The 13,192-nt window shown below is 42.9% G+C and overlaps 1 protein-coding gene across 1 annotated transcript in view; it reads right to left on the bottom strand.

Annotated features, from left to right (window-relative positions):
- The window catches only part of Jupiter (microtubule-associated protein Jupiter), a 30,707-nt gene extending 17,541 nt beyond the window's left edge, over positions 1-13,166 (bottom strand). Inside the window, exon 1 of the mRNA XM_070658882.1 lies at positions 12,513-13,166. Coding sequence (XP_070514983.1) covers positions 12,513-12,553 — 41 coding nt within the window. The 5' untranslated portion in view covers positions 12,554-13,166. The remainder of the gene's footprint in view (positions 1-12,512) is intronic.
- Between the last annotated feature and the right edge of the window lie 26 nt (positions 13,167-13,192).

The raw sequence follows: 13,192 nt of genomic DNA on the forward strand, positions 1-13,192 counted from the left end.
GGATGTGGAAACTGCCATCTAACGATCGCGAAGAAATAAGATAAAGAAACGCGTGGCTCTTATCAATTGACTTCCTTTCCGCAATGATTTGCGAAGTAACGCGGATATTATCCACGGATCGTAAGCTTTCTTATTATTACGGGACGGCCGCGCGCCGTGCACGGAGGTTCTGCACGTGTAAGCCGGCACGTATGATCGTATGCGCGTATACACACACGCACCACGCCTCATTCTCCTCTTAACAGTTCCGCGATCTCGGCGATGACTATTGATTCGAACGAGATGAAGAACTTACGGTCACCGCAAGAACTCACGGCATTAATAATCATTTCACTTTTTCGCGAGCATTTACTTTTCCTTATTACCCCACATCTCTTATCGAGATTAAATTCCGAAATGTCAAAAGCAAGAAATTGTGTAGAAGCACGCGAGTTTGCAGTTTTTTATTTCTTTTTTTTTTTTCCTTTTTTTTTCTTCTCCCCCCTCGATACGTTATCATTTATTATTATTTCAATATCCCGACGAAAGACAGGCGATCTACGGGCATCTCTTATCTTTTGTGCTTCGAGATTGCCAAGTAACTCGGCTTCGGTCAGAATCTGGTATCGCGACGGGGGCAACATCGATCATAAATTCTCGAAAGGTGTTACAACGACGGATGCGTGCGTACGATCGGCAATTAAAAATCGCTTTCCATTTATCACGGCGCAACTGCCGCCCGTTTACCATCGACGGGGAGAGAGAGAGGAGACGTATATATTATAATAAATATATCCATCACGATCGGATCGCGCGCGGCGCGACGGAAAAGAATCGCGGAGAAAGGATCGCTTTGCGCTCGTGCGAAAGATGCACAAAGCCATCGATTTTCCTTCCTCGAATAAAGCGGCGGATCTGCGTGAAAGACGGGACGAAGCGGGTCCGATGGCAGCCTTGAAGCCGAACGCGGAAGACAATGTAAGGCACGGTCTTTGATGCAGTAACATCCGGCTTCAAAACGTTTTGCGACGCGTTTATTGTTCCCTCTCCTCGGCCAAAGGGCAGATAAAGGTGAATTACGTGAACGGCGGAGGGGCATAACGTTGATTTCGCTTTAACCCTCGTTAGAGAAGCGACGTTTCCGGGATTCGCGGCCAGCATCTCCGCGACGAGCGGGGTAACGCGAAAACGAATTAGGAAATTACGAAAACGGCAAGCCGTCGAGCCGCGAACGCGAAATCCCACGTCGACCAATGAATTTTTAATCGCGGATCATCCCTGAAAGTTCCTCCTTTTTTTTCTTTTTAAACTACTTTGATTATTGGTTCAGACGCTGGAGATAAGAAGACTCGGTAAATTATACATTAACTGTCGATTAGCACTCGATGATAGAATGGTGATACGCTCAACATCCAGTTTGTAAAGGAAAACAGAGTAAAGAAATTCCGTTTTAATCCCTCGTAACGTACGTACATATACGTATAGTTATATTACACGAAAGCTTAGAAACAACTTTTCGATAAGATCGCTCCCAATAAAATAAAATAAAAAAATATATAAAAAAAACGAATAACGTGTATCGAGATTTTTTTTCCCCGTCACGTTAATAAATCGTCACGAGAATTTTCTTATCTGCAATCAATATCTCGTGCCAACAGGTGCCGCCGCGTTGGATACTATCACGTCTCATTTTCTTTATTAGTCGAATCTTTTCTCTTTTTAGGATAGTTAAAAAACTATGTAGTTACTTCTTGATTGAAAGAGCTCAAAAAAAAATCAATATAAATTTTAGAGCACGCATTCCTCGGGCATGGCGAGTCTAGTTAAAATCCCCCCGTGGATAATTGATTTCGCGGATTAAATCAATGGCAGCGCACGTAGGAAAATCTGTACCGTTAGAGTCAATTAGAAGAAACGAACTCGGGGGAAGGAGGGGAACGAACAAAACGCGCAAGAATCATGCACATCTTCTTGATTTATGCTTGCGCAATCGGAAACTTTCACGTTCGAGAGCCGGCGCATCAAGCGAGACGGGATTTCCAAGCCGTCCAAATTGATGATCGATGAATAAAGGGTACGCATGCCGCGAACCCGAACGCGACAAGAGAAGAAAACGGTACGGCGATTGTCGCCGATATTCGAAATTAATTTAACCGCGCATTGAAAACCGTAGGGCCGAATCGAGACGTCAAAGCGTGCAATTGCAGGTGGCTACCTTTCCGTTTCGCTGCAGTTGGTTAATATTACTACTCCCGAGCAATTTCAATTTCTTTCCTTCTGAAAATGAAGGTTAACGTTCCACCTAGGCTCAGCTGGACGACGTATGTAAAGCCGTAACGCGATAAATAATTTTGTAAAAATCGAAATAGTTACGCGTTAATATCGCGACGTCACATTGAATTTATTGAAATGGCAATTAACGTTAAAATACGTGAACTTTAAAATATGTCGTTTAATTAAATAATCACTGCGAGACTTTTTTTTTTTTTTTAATCAAAATTTAATATAAATTAAATACTTTCAACTCTGCGATATAATAATACGATGACCTTTTTCATTGTTTCAACCGTTGGTATTCCCCGCGGCTTTGAGAGGCTCGTACGGGAATACACGTATTTCTCGAAATTTTTCGACGTCTCATTCCAATCTCACGGGGAAATGAAAAATGTAGAGAGTAGTTGAATAGTTCGGCGCGATGCAGCTGACGGGACGAAACAAAGGCTCGTTTTAAATCTAAGCCGTTACATCTCCGGCTCTCGAAGAGTGAAACGCGCGCGAAGATGAAGAAAATGCGCTGATGATCGGTCCATATTCAGCCACGCGCGCGAGAATCACCGCGGGCGTGTGATTAATGCGGACGATTTTTCTCGAAAATCGTACGTTTATCTTCAAACTTTCTAGCCGTGAAAGTACGCTTCTCCTCCATATAACGTCTATCGTATCGAAGAGGATAATTAAAATCTCGACGATATCCTGTATTTAAATACACAAGTCGCGCAATGGCAATATCCGAACGAATTTCTAACCGCAATCGAGCAAAACTCTCCCGGGTTTCAGAAACTTTCAGGCGCGAGTGTTGACAAAGAGTGTCACAGCAATAAACGCAATCATTCGTGAAGACTGCCTATTATTTTTACGTTCAGGGGGAAAAAAAAGAGAAAAAAAAAGAAAGAAAGAAAGAAAAAAACCGACGCGGCTGGCGTCGCAACTGCAGCCGAGTGTAACGTTACAGCTTATTGCAGCCGGTGGCCTGTATATATTCTATAATTTAATTAATTTAATTATCGAGTCAGAAATTTTCTCCACCCGAAGAAACTCCTCTTTCGCGAAGATAAATAACCGTCGTTCGGGTGGTTATCTCGAGAAAAAGCTACGAGGATAATTCCCGCGTGCGTTCGGTATCGCGAAGTGTTACAGCGTGTATCTCGGTGCTTCCGGTAACATCAGAAAGCGGTCTTATAAGCGGATAAAATTTTATTGAGGAAAGAAGTATATATTTTCCGAAAGCCGGGTGACGTTTTTAGATTTCTACAAATTTCTGGAGTAACTCAAAACCTCCCCGATGCCGTCGGAAGATTAGCTATCGAGGACTCAGCGGCGGAGCAACGCCGCACAAGCACGCGCGCTAACACTTGAGGCCACCAGCTTGCAATATCTCGTTGTAACGGAGGCAAAATGAGGATGAAAATCGCGCCGGGGTTTACGAGCTCTTATCTAACGGAATCCAAGTGTTCCGAGAAGCGAAGGATTTAACCAATCGCGCCGTTTCGCGAGCATAAGGCCGCGATACCGAAGATACGAATAACTATATCACCAGGGCGCACCCAGCGGCTGTTTCTATGTATTCGATAGTGATAATCAATGGTACGATCCGAGCACTTTATCACGCAACTACACGCGCGCAAACGTTAGAAAATGCCGCGTACTATTTCGCGGCGCTTTTAAATATCCCGATGCCGCCTTTGCTCCCTTTCAATTTGTACGCGCGCCTTGAGAAAATAACGTTCGCGATTTCCGATCCGCGGCCACGGCGGCGAAGAACTTGACAGAAATTTGTGCGATAGAATTTTCTTACCCTGGGCAGTTTCACCGTGCTTTCTTGTCGGATAAACATCGCTTCGAGCTGGTACGTGGTTATATGCGGCGCGAAGCAATAAAGAAAGAAGAAAAAAAAAAAAAAGCAGATCATCGCGAGGTTTTGAAGGAAGAAGTATGTCGGCAGCGCGATTTTCTCGCAAGAAGATGAGGGAACGAGCAATGAAGTATAACCGTGTTTCGTGTTTCTTCGCGTCTTGGGGAAACTATAAATTCCTGGGAGATTGCTAGGAATGGTTGTTAAACGAACAATATCGCATGACGGGAAAAGATGCTTATTGAATAAGTTACAATGGAGAATCCAGATGTGAAGGACTACGAAAAAAATTCGCGAGCTATCGTTCGAATGTAATATTAGTCAATAATTGTAATAAAATTCGAACGTGTCTAAATAAAATGTGCGGAAATGCACAATTACATATAATCAGAGAGGAGAGATTGTCTGGATTAAAAGTCTCGCGATATCGACGGTGATTTTCAAGAAGAAATTCAGTATTACCGATAATATCGTAATTTATTAGTATTATCGTACTCGAAATAATATACGCTCGTACGTACGTATACGCTTTAAATATCACCGAAATCGACGCGTACGTTAGTTTTAATTGGCTAACGGTTTACTTCCCACGGCACGTACGTGTCGGATAAAATATAATGCGATTTATCATCTTTGTTATTATACGGTTCGAATGTCATGTGACTCTTTCCGAGTGTCATTTACGATCGACTCCTATCGCGGAAGGAAAGCGACTTCTACAACTGGTTTCGCTCTCCGACAATTCTTATATTACAATCGCAAGAAAATATTATATGCGATACACGAACATGTATATGCATATCCGCACGTATCATGTGTAACGAACATTGTCGTTTGATAAAGCAACAAGTGCTCGACGTCATATCTTTCTCAGGCTAATAAAATTCATAGAACAATTTCTCGGAAATGTAATTAAAAGTTAAATGACAAATTTTGATATTTAAGTCTTTTTCTTTTTTTCCTTTCTTTATTTTTTTTTTTTCTCTTTAACACGCGACTGGCGGAGTAATTTTAATCGCAAAAGAAATTAAGATGTAGAGTGTCACGTAGCATTGACGTTCACACCTAGTTGCACGCGATCGTGCACAATGGTTGCACAATGGTGCAACGGTACTCGAGCCTTAATGTTCCCGAACGAAAAATATTTGTTTAAAGCGACCACGCGATGCTAAGTTTCTAAGCCGGCGATTTATCCCGGAATGCGTAAATTTGGCGAAATGCAGCGAGAACGTCGAGGGAAATAGGTTTTTAGAACGTAGCAGTGTATAGAAAGCGTCCGCCGGTTGTCTCTCTTTTTTTTTTTAAATTACCTCTTTTACGTGAAAAGAAACGGCACGGTCTTCTGTCCGGGGGATTGCACGTGGCGCGAGAACGGGAATCGATATTAATATGCGCAAATTTACGGTTCAACGTTCGAAGCCACGCGGTGCGTTTTGCGCGAGAAGATGAAACGAGACGAGAGACCCGTCGTCTGGCGCTTTCAATCAATTCGAAGAGACACTTCGAAACGCTATCTGTTTATAAAATATGCCGGGGAGGAATTCCTCGGTTAGAGAATGCACAAACCTTGCATGCGTTCACTAAGGTTGATTGATGGTGCGCAGAAATCATCATACGAGGTGATTTGCGTGCAACATGTGGAAAAGGGGGCGCCGCTACAGTTGTTCTGTCTCATTCCGCTCGATTAAACGCGAAGAAGTCCGCTCGGGTTACCGATGAAACGCACTCGGCCAAGCTTGGTAGGCTCGCTAGCAATTACAACGTTTCCCGTCATTACGACGCAGGTAAGCGAGACCGATTTTCATGCGACTTCCGCCACGATTGGACGTGCTACGAGCTCGGGGGGCGATTCTTTCATCTCCGATCAAAAGGCGCGAGTCTCTTTAACGATGGACCGCTAGTTATTTTTTCTTTTTTTTTTCTTTCTTTTTTTTTTTTTTTAATTTGTGACTCTATAATTATGCGCGAAACTTTATATTTTGTATACTCATTAAATAAGAATATAATTATTATAAAATTCCCTCATGAAATTTGTGAAATTGAAAGAGTTTTAGCCGACAGTATTACATTAGTCTCGCCGTAAAGTTTCATGGGATCTCGCAAGAACGGCATGACGCGGATTAGTTCCGATACGCTCGCGCAAGATCAATTCTCTGCGGTTTTGTTTGTCGACGTATCGCGTCGATAAAAGAGGCCCATTCATCGCGCGTCTTCGTGAATATCAGCATTAGAAAATCACTCGCGGCGGCGCGCTTATATTCCTATATTCCTATATCCCAAAGGTATCGAATTTCTTCTAGCAAGAGCAAAGTACTCAACCTCCGATTCTCCTTTGAAAGGAATTCACTTTCCGGTACGAGCTCTGGAATTTTTCACGGCGCTGAAGCGCATCCGGCTCAATAACACCTTCTACGTAATTAGTCGAGCAAAATTATTTATGACAAAATGCTCAAAAAAAAAGGCATCAAACGATGATAATGAACTTGAAAATGTCAGAAAATGGAACTAAATGTTCATTAATACTTTAGCCCTACCTAGACTCACTTTCAAAGAATTTTTTTTTTGTTTTAATTGAAGAGTAGATGAATTTTTTTTCTGGCAACATGTCGTGCGTAATATTAATTAATAAGAAATAAACTAAATGTTCATTAATACTTTAGCCCTACCTAGACTCACTTTCAAAGAATTTTTTTTTTTTTTTTTTTTTTTTTAATTAAAGAGTAGATGAATTTTGTTTCTGGCAACATGTCGTACGCAATATTAATTAATAGGAAATAAATAACACCGGAGCAACGCGCGCGCGGATATACAGGAGCACCTAAGAACAATCTCAGTTATCGTTCTCGTACGGGATCGGCAAGAGTCTAGGATTACCGAGGAACTCGCAGAAAAAACGCCACGCATGCCGAAGCGTGATTCCGGCCTCTACCTTTGCCTTTCTTCGTCCAGACTTACGCACGCACGCACGCACGCACACGCGTGGTATTTGCGTGGTATTTATACATAATTAACACGACGGATCGCGCATAAGAACGTACACGCGAGTGTCAGAAATATAATAATTGTGCGCGAAGTTAAAATTAGTGACTCTTGAGAAATTGTAGAAATTTCAGGTAATCTTGCAACGTCAGCGAGCAACAGAATGTTACAGCAACCGCCTTAATGAGCATCATGCTATTAACGCAGACTACATTTGTAATACGTAGCACGGTGTAATATACGGAGGTAACGGAATAAGGAAAGCTGCGCTTTGTTAAATAATTATACGTATTTTAATTGCGTTTAAACATGGAATAAACGCGAATGACATATCCCGAAAACATTTTGCCACGCCATGTCGAAATCAAGTGCCGATTTCACGGTGGTGGATTTCCTTTTTAAAATTCGAACTAGAACGTTGCGGAGCTATGCGAACGGTCGAGCGATAATCAGTCAATGTACGACATAGCAGAAGTTAAGCCGTTAAAAAAAATAATTAAATAGTTAATTAATTAATTAATATTAAGCTGATATTTATTTTCGCGGGACGAAGTGAGCCAAACAAGAAGGTCGATCAGCATCGCGAAAAAGCGGCAGCGATTTATTAATAACGTTATTAATAATGATATCTCTACATCTCCTTTTTTTTTTTTTTTTCAAAGGCTTTCGAATAATATCTTTTCTTAATTTTAGAAACGTCTATTTAGCTGAGCTCGACTATCAAGTTCACGTTTTTGTACCACGCCGGGAAGATAATTTTCGCGTTTCGAAAAGAACCGAGCTGCAAATTTTATGACACAACGACAAAATTGCACTGACCGAGTTGAATCTATCGAGAAACTTGAAAATTACAGCGCGGAGTGCATAAAACGAGAGAGTGTCAGGCTGTAATGTTATAATACGACAAAGTGTATTAAGACCGGTGTGATTTATGCGTCGTAAATAATCGGCAAGCGCGCACGTAATTTTTTGCGTGTCCCGGAATCGCAAGATTAATGTTACCCCTCGCGGTACGGCGCGCTGGTATGGACATTATTTATGCTATTTGACGAATCATTAGCATGCAATGGTAATAAATGATCGAATTGCCGCCATCGTCGTAATATTGCCAACGTCACGAAAGGACGTAGTACCCAGCGAGGAAGCGCAAACTTATTATCGTAAAAAAAGGAAAAAAAAAATTTTTGAAGAAAATTATAACATGCAAAAATATGCGCGAACGATTTATTAATGTCGAATAATTCGACTTTATTTTTATCGGAAAAAAAAAGAAAAAAAAATGGCAAATCATTACTAATTAATATCAATGTCATAATGAAAATAAATATCGATATAACGATCACTATAAAATGTTACGAACGCTACTTGACTGCAGTTTTAATTGGACCGACACACCTAGAAAACTGCTGCAAAAAAAAGCTCGGCTCTTTCCGAACCTTTGTTAGCGGGCGCAATTAAAATCACAATGAATAACATTACAAACGAGCATTTAGCGGAATCATTAAGATGAACGCTTCTTCCCTCTTCTACATCTCGTTGTACAATTAGCGGGTAACGGTAACGCGTTAAACGCGGGCGATATTAGAACGTCACGTCAAGCGAGAAAGACTTTTGAAGAAGACCGAGCGGAATCGGCACCATGTACACGTCCAAAAAACATTCGTTACTTCTCTTCAACCATTAAGTTTGACCGATGCATCGCGAAGCAAACGTATCGCGTTACGCGGTTAAACCGTATTAAATCATATTGTCATGCACTAAAAGTGGCCCGCCTTCTTTTAATTGAACCCGCTGCAGATCGTTATCTCCTCCTATCTCACGTCAGACAATTTACTATTAGGCAAAATTAATGAACGTAAAATAATAAACAATATTCATAAAAATAATCGTCTTTTCTATCAAATTTTAATTAAACACTATTTAATTATCTTGTGCTGCCACACGGAAAGAAAAAAAAAAAAAGAGAGAAAAAAAAAAAGAAGAGCATCGGCAGAATAAAAGTACGTAAATTTATCTTTTTATCGTCGAAAGAACAAACCTCTCAGTCATGCAATTATCTCGCAACATGAGGGAACTTGATGCGCCGACGTACGTAAAGAAAATATGACGACAAAAGTGTATTTTTAAACGGTGAAAAGGCATTATTCGGATTTCGGGCTTCCCGCGGCAAGGTACGATGGGAAAAAGGAACGACGGACGAGACAAGAGTCACGGGCATTTCTCGGAGTTTCGCGGAAAAGCGTGGCAAAGGTATGCGAGTGGAAGTTCCGCTCGCGGGATGTGCAATAATATCCCGCTTGCGGAGTTCCGGCGCGGCACGGCGGAACGCGCACGTTAGCACGTAATCGCACGATCAACCGTAAATTTCCCCGAGCAAATGATTTCCTTCGCGTGCGCACACCACGATGCGCTTTCGCGAACGGCCGTGCACACATGTTGCACACGCACAACTATCAACAATGAGCCGAGATAAACATCCCTTCTGCCTCCTCGAGATTAATGGACTCGCTGCGAGCAATGCGTTCTCTATACCCGTGTATAAAATGCGCGCTTTAAACGCGCGAGGCGTTAACTAGCCCGTTAAACAGGATGAAGGAGCTCGCGCGGAGCTCGATCGCGAACATTATTTCATCTTTAAATATGTAAATATATAAAAGCGTAGAGCTTTGGAAATATATCTCCTAAAGTGTCTCCTTTATCGTCGGACAAGATTAAAAAAGTAAAAAAAAAATAAAAAAATAAAAAAAAATAAAAAAAAAAATAAAAAGACATAAATAAATAAAATTAAAAAAAAGAGCAAAGAAAATAACCAAGTTCGTGCTGCTCCGGCGAAGAGCTGTTTTTAAACCGGTTGAATGGGAGTACCGGAACGTATACCGGAACGAGAGAGGATCGGTCAAACGAGTTGTATGCACGAGGAATAGCGACGTTCTCGCTGCAACAGGATACCCGATGACGGTGCGTTGTGCCCGCACTTTATACCCGCTGCACGTGTTGCGTGAGAGCGAGGACGCATTCGTACGGATCTACCTATCCGCGTATCCACGTACGCGTCGGGCTGGATGAGAAAGTGTCAAGAGACACGATCGCATCCCGGGTTAATCGCGTCTCGCACACATCGGGAAGTGGAGCGTGCGTCTAAATGCAACCTGTCTAGCTCGAGGCGGTTTTAATTATCGTACCGCGGAGACTTCTCAATCGCGAAGTGGTAATAATAGGGCGAGGTTCTTTTATATCTCCAATACGCGTGTGATAAACGTCGGCGGCCGGCGATATTTAATTTTCTTTAACGCTCGAAGAAGAAGTCGGAGAACGTCGCGAACGGAAGGTGCTTTATCGTTGGCGCGAATCCTCTCGAATGCTCGGCGAGGAATTTTTCGTTCCGTTCGACGTTTCCGCGGTGGATTTGACAAGACAGTCGAATGCCGTCTATACCCTGTAGAAAGGTTCACGGTTCACGGTAAGCGCCCACGCGACTCATTGTTTGCGACGGTGCTTTTGAAGCGAAGCGAATCGAGTCGAAATCAGTCGGCAATTAAACGTCGCGCTGAAGACACGGAGGAAACGACGAGTGAATGAAATCAATGAAATGTGCAAGTCGACTTGTTGTCCGCGTGGACTTTTAATTAGTAATGCTTCCCTTTTTTTTTTTTTTCTTCCGTCTTTTCGCGAGTATTTCTAGCCTGTCCGTATGCGTTAATACTTTGCGAATTCTTGAATAAGAAAATAATAAAATATTCTTTAAATTGTTACACGCGATTCAAAACTGATAAAATGTTAATAATAATGACCGATGACAGAACCTCGATAATCCCGATTATTTTCAGTCTTCACGTAACGCGCGACAAATTAACTTCCTCCCTTTCTATTTCGAATTTATATCGCTATCTCTCGATATGTATATCATCACTATCTTATCAGGAAACAAGTCCGCATGTATCACGCTTTAACGCTGTCAAATTTTTAACGCATTACTTACTTTCGAAAGTATCGAACAAATGCACTTAATAAAAATATTTTAAATCATTAAAAAAAATCTAAATTTTAATGTATAATTTACTTAACTTTTTTACTAAAAAAAAATAATAATAATAATGATAATAAAAGTCGCGTCTACACATTTTTCTCGGTCAGTTATTAAAGCCGTGTACGCTTAAAAAAAAAGAAAAACCATGATTTATGGCAAAATTGATCGCGCGTCGAGATTATCTCGGGATTTTGCGATCGCTGGCATGCTTCGCCGAGCAAACAGGTGCGAGATACGCCATAATTTCTACAACTGGGATTCGCGGTACTCGGTGGAGCGAATCCTTTTACGCGTAGCGTGACTCGTATGCGCGAGATGGTGGAAATACGTCTGGCGAATGTCTCATGTTGCTCTCGTTGCTGCGCCAGCATTAACCTTTGTACGGCCACATACCTTCGCGCAACGGCACGACCGACTGCCTTTCTCGTTCTCGACGGTCTCGCAGAAATAGAAACTGGATTGGTACTCGATTCCTGTTCGCCTTGACGCCCTTAATCGGCCACGAGATATTTGTCTCGCGTGTACGAAAGAAAAAGCCGAGGAACGAAAGAGATAAAGAAAGAAAGAAAGAAAAGAAAAAAAAAAGAAAAAAAGATAGAGAACCAGCTTCCGCTATTAAAACTCTATTACAATCGCTTGTAACGATCTCACTAAGTTCAATAATGACGTTGTAGTAATGTAGACTTTACATGATTAGATCAGTTTCCCGTTTGTTACCGTGTAGACTTTCCTACGACGTCTCTCAACACCTTCGTCTACTAAAATTGCAAACTAATCGCCGAGATTGCCCCTCAATCAACTCGAAACCTAGACCGCGCACGTTTCGCGGACTCTTCGTCACGGAAACAGGTTGCTACGACGTTCAACGTCGTGATTTCAACCTTCGCCCGGGTACACCGGGGCTATCATGACCGGGGTCGATTTTTCAAGGTTAAGCTTTGCCAAAACTTTTTATCGAAATATTCCAAACATTATTATTTTTCGTTTCCCTCCCGTGTCTGGCGTATCGATTTAACAAAACGCTTCGGAAATAATATGTACTTCAAGATAAAAGAAAAATAAAAAATAAAGAGAAACCGAGTGCCCGGAATAATGCCTCCGTTTGGAGGTTAAAATGAATCGAAACGAATTCGCCAAGAAAATACAAAGGCGATATTGTTCAAAGGCGAGGGGGGACTTCTTTCACGAAACACGCCCCGCCTTGTCCGGTAAAATTACGACTGTTATTAATAATGTCAACCTTACCTTCGCGACGTTATTAAAACGTCTTATTTACGGAGAACGGTCGTCCAAGGAGGAAAGGAGCAGTTAGGTGAGCAGAAGGCGCGTGGACGCGCGAGTACCTGAAGAGGTGGAGGGGGAGGAGCGCCGTCTGGGTTAAGAGAAGATCCTCACCTGGTCTTGAATCTCTGCGTGTCGTCCTGACCGGCCCACATTTTTCCTTCCTTCGCGACAGGCGCCGTCTTCCACTCGAATAACCTTGAAGGCGGCAGCGACCACTGTTACTCGCGCAAAGAAAAAACAAATGTACGTCCCCGCGAGAGAAGCGTGATTCTATGCAACGGAGCTCGCAAACCGGCACACGCGGGCTCGAAACACGAATAACGTGACGCGAGTCAAGCTGTGGGTCACGTATGACGCGGTTCTTTCGGTCGGTTCGGTGCGACGCGTCGCCGCGTCGTGCGATCGCGCAGAGGAAGAGGGAGGACGAGAGGAGAGGTTTGAGGCCCCGCGGAAAGGACGTAACGCGCCGCGAAGTGGAGGCGCCACCTCCGAATAGCCGAGAACCACGCACGAACGAAATTCCCGGAAAGGGAGAGGGGTGAGGGGCGATCGGACGGTGAAACGAGGAGAAATAGGGAAAAAGAGACACGTGTCACGCTCGCTCGAACGGTCGGTCGGTCACTGCTGGTCACTGCTGTCCACTGCCGGCCACTGCCAAACGCGCACGATCGCGAAATGCCACGAAATAGCTTATTCCGGCGACGGGTTGGCGACGACGCCGAGTTGCGCGAACGGCCGACTTCGAACTGTGTGTGTGTGTAACAAAGAGGCGGAAGGCGATGCGCGTGACG

The sequence above is a fragment of the Cardiocondyla obscurior genome, linkage group LG07 (assembly GCF_019399895.1).
Source record: "Cardiocondyla obscurior isolate alpha-2009 linkage group LG07, Cobs3.1, whole genome shotgun sequence".
In the NCBI taxonomy this organism is placed as follows: Eukaryota; Metazoa; Arthropoda; class Insecta; order Hymenoptera; family Formicidae; genus Cardiocondyla; species Cardiocondyla obscurior.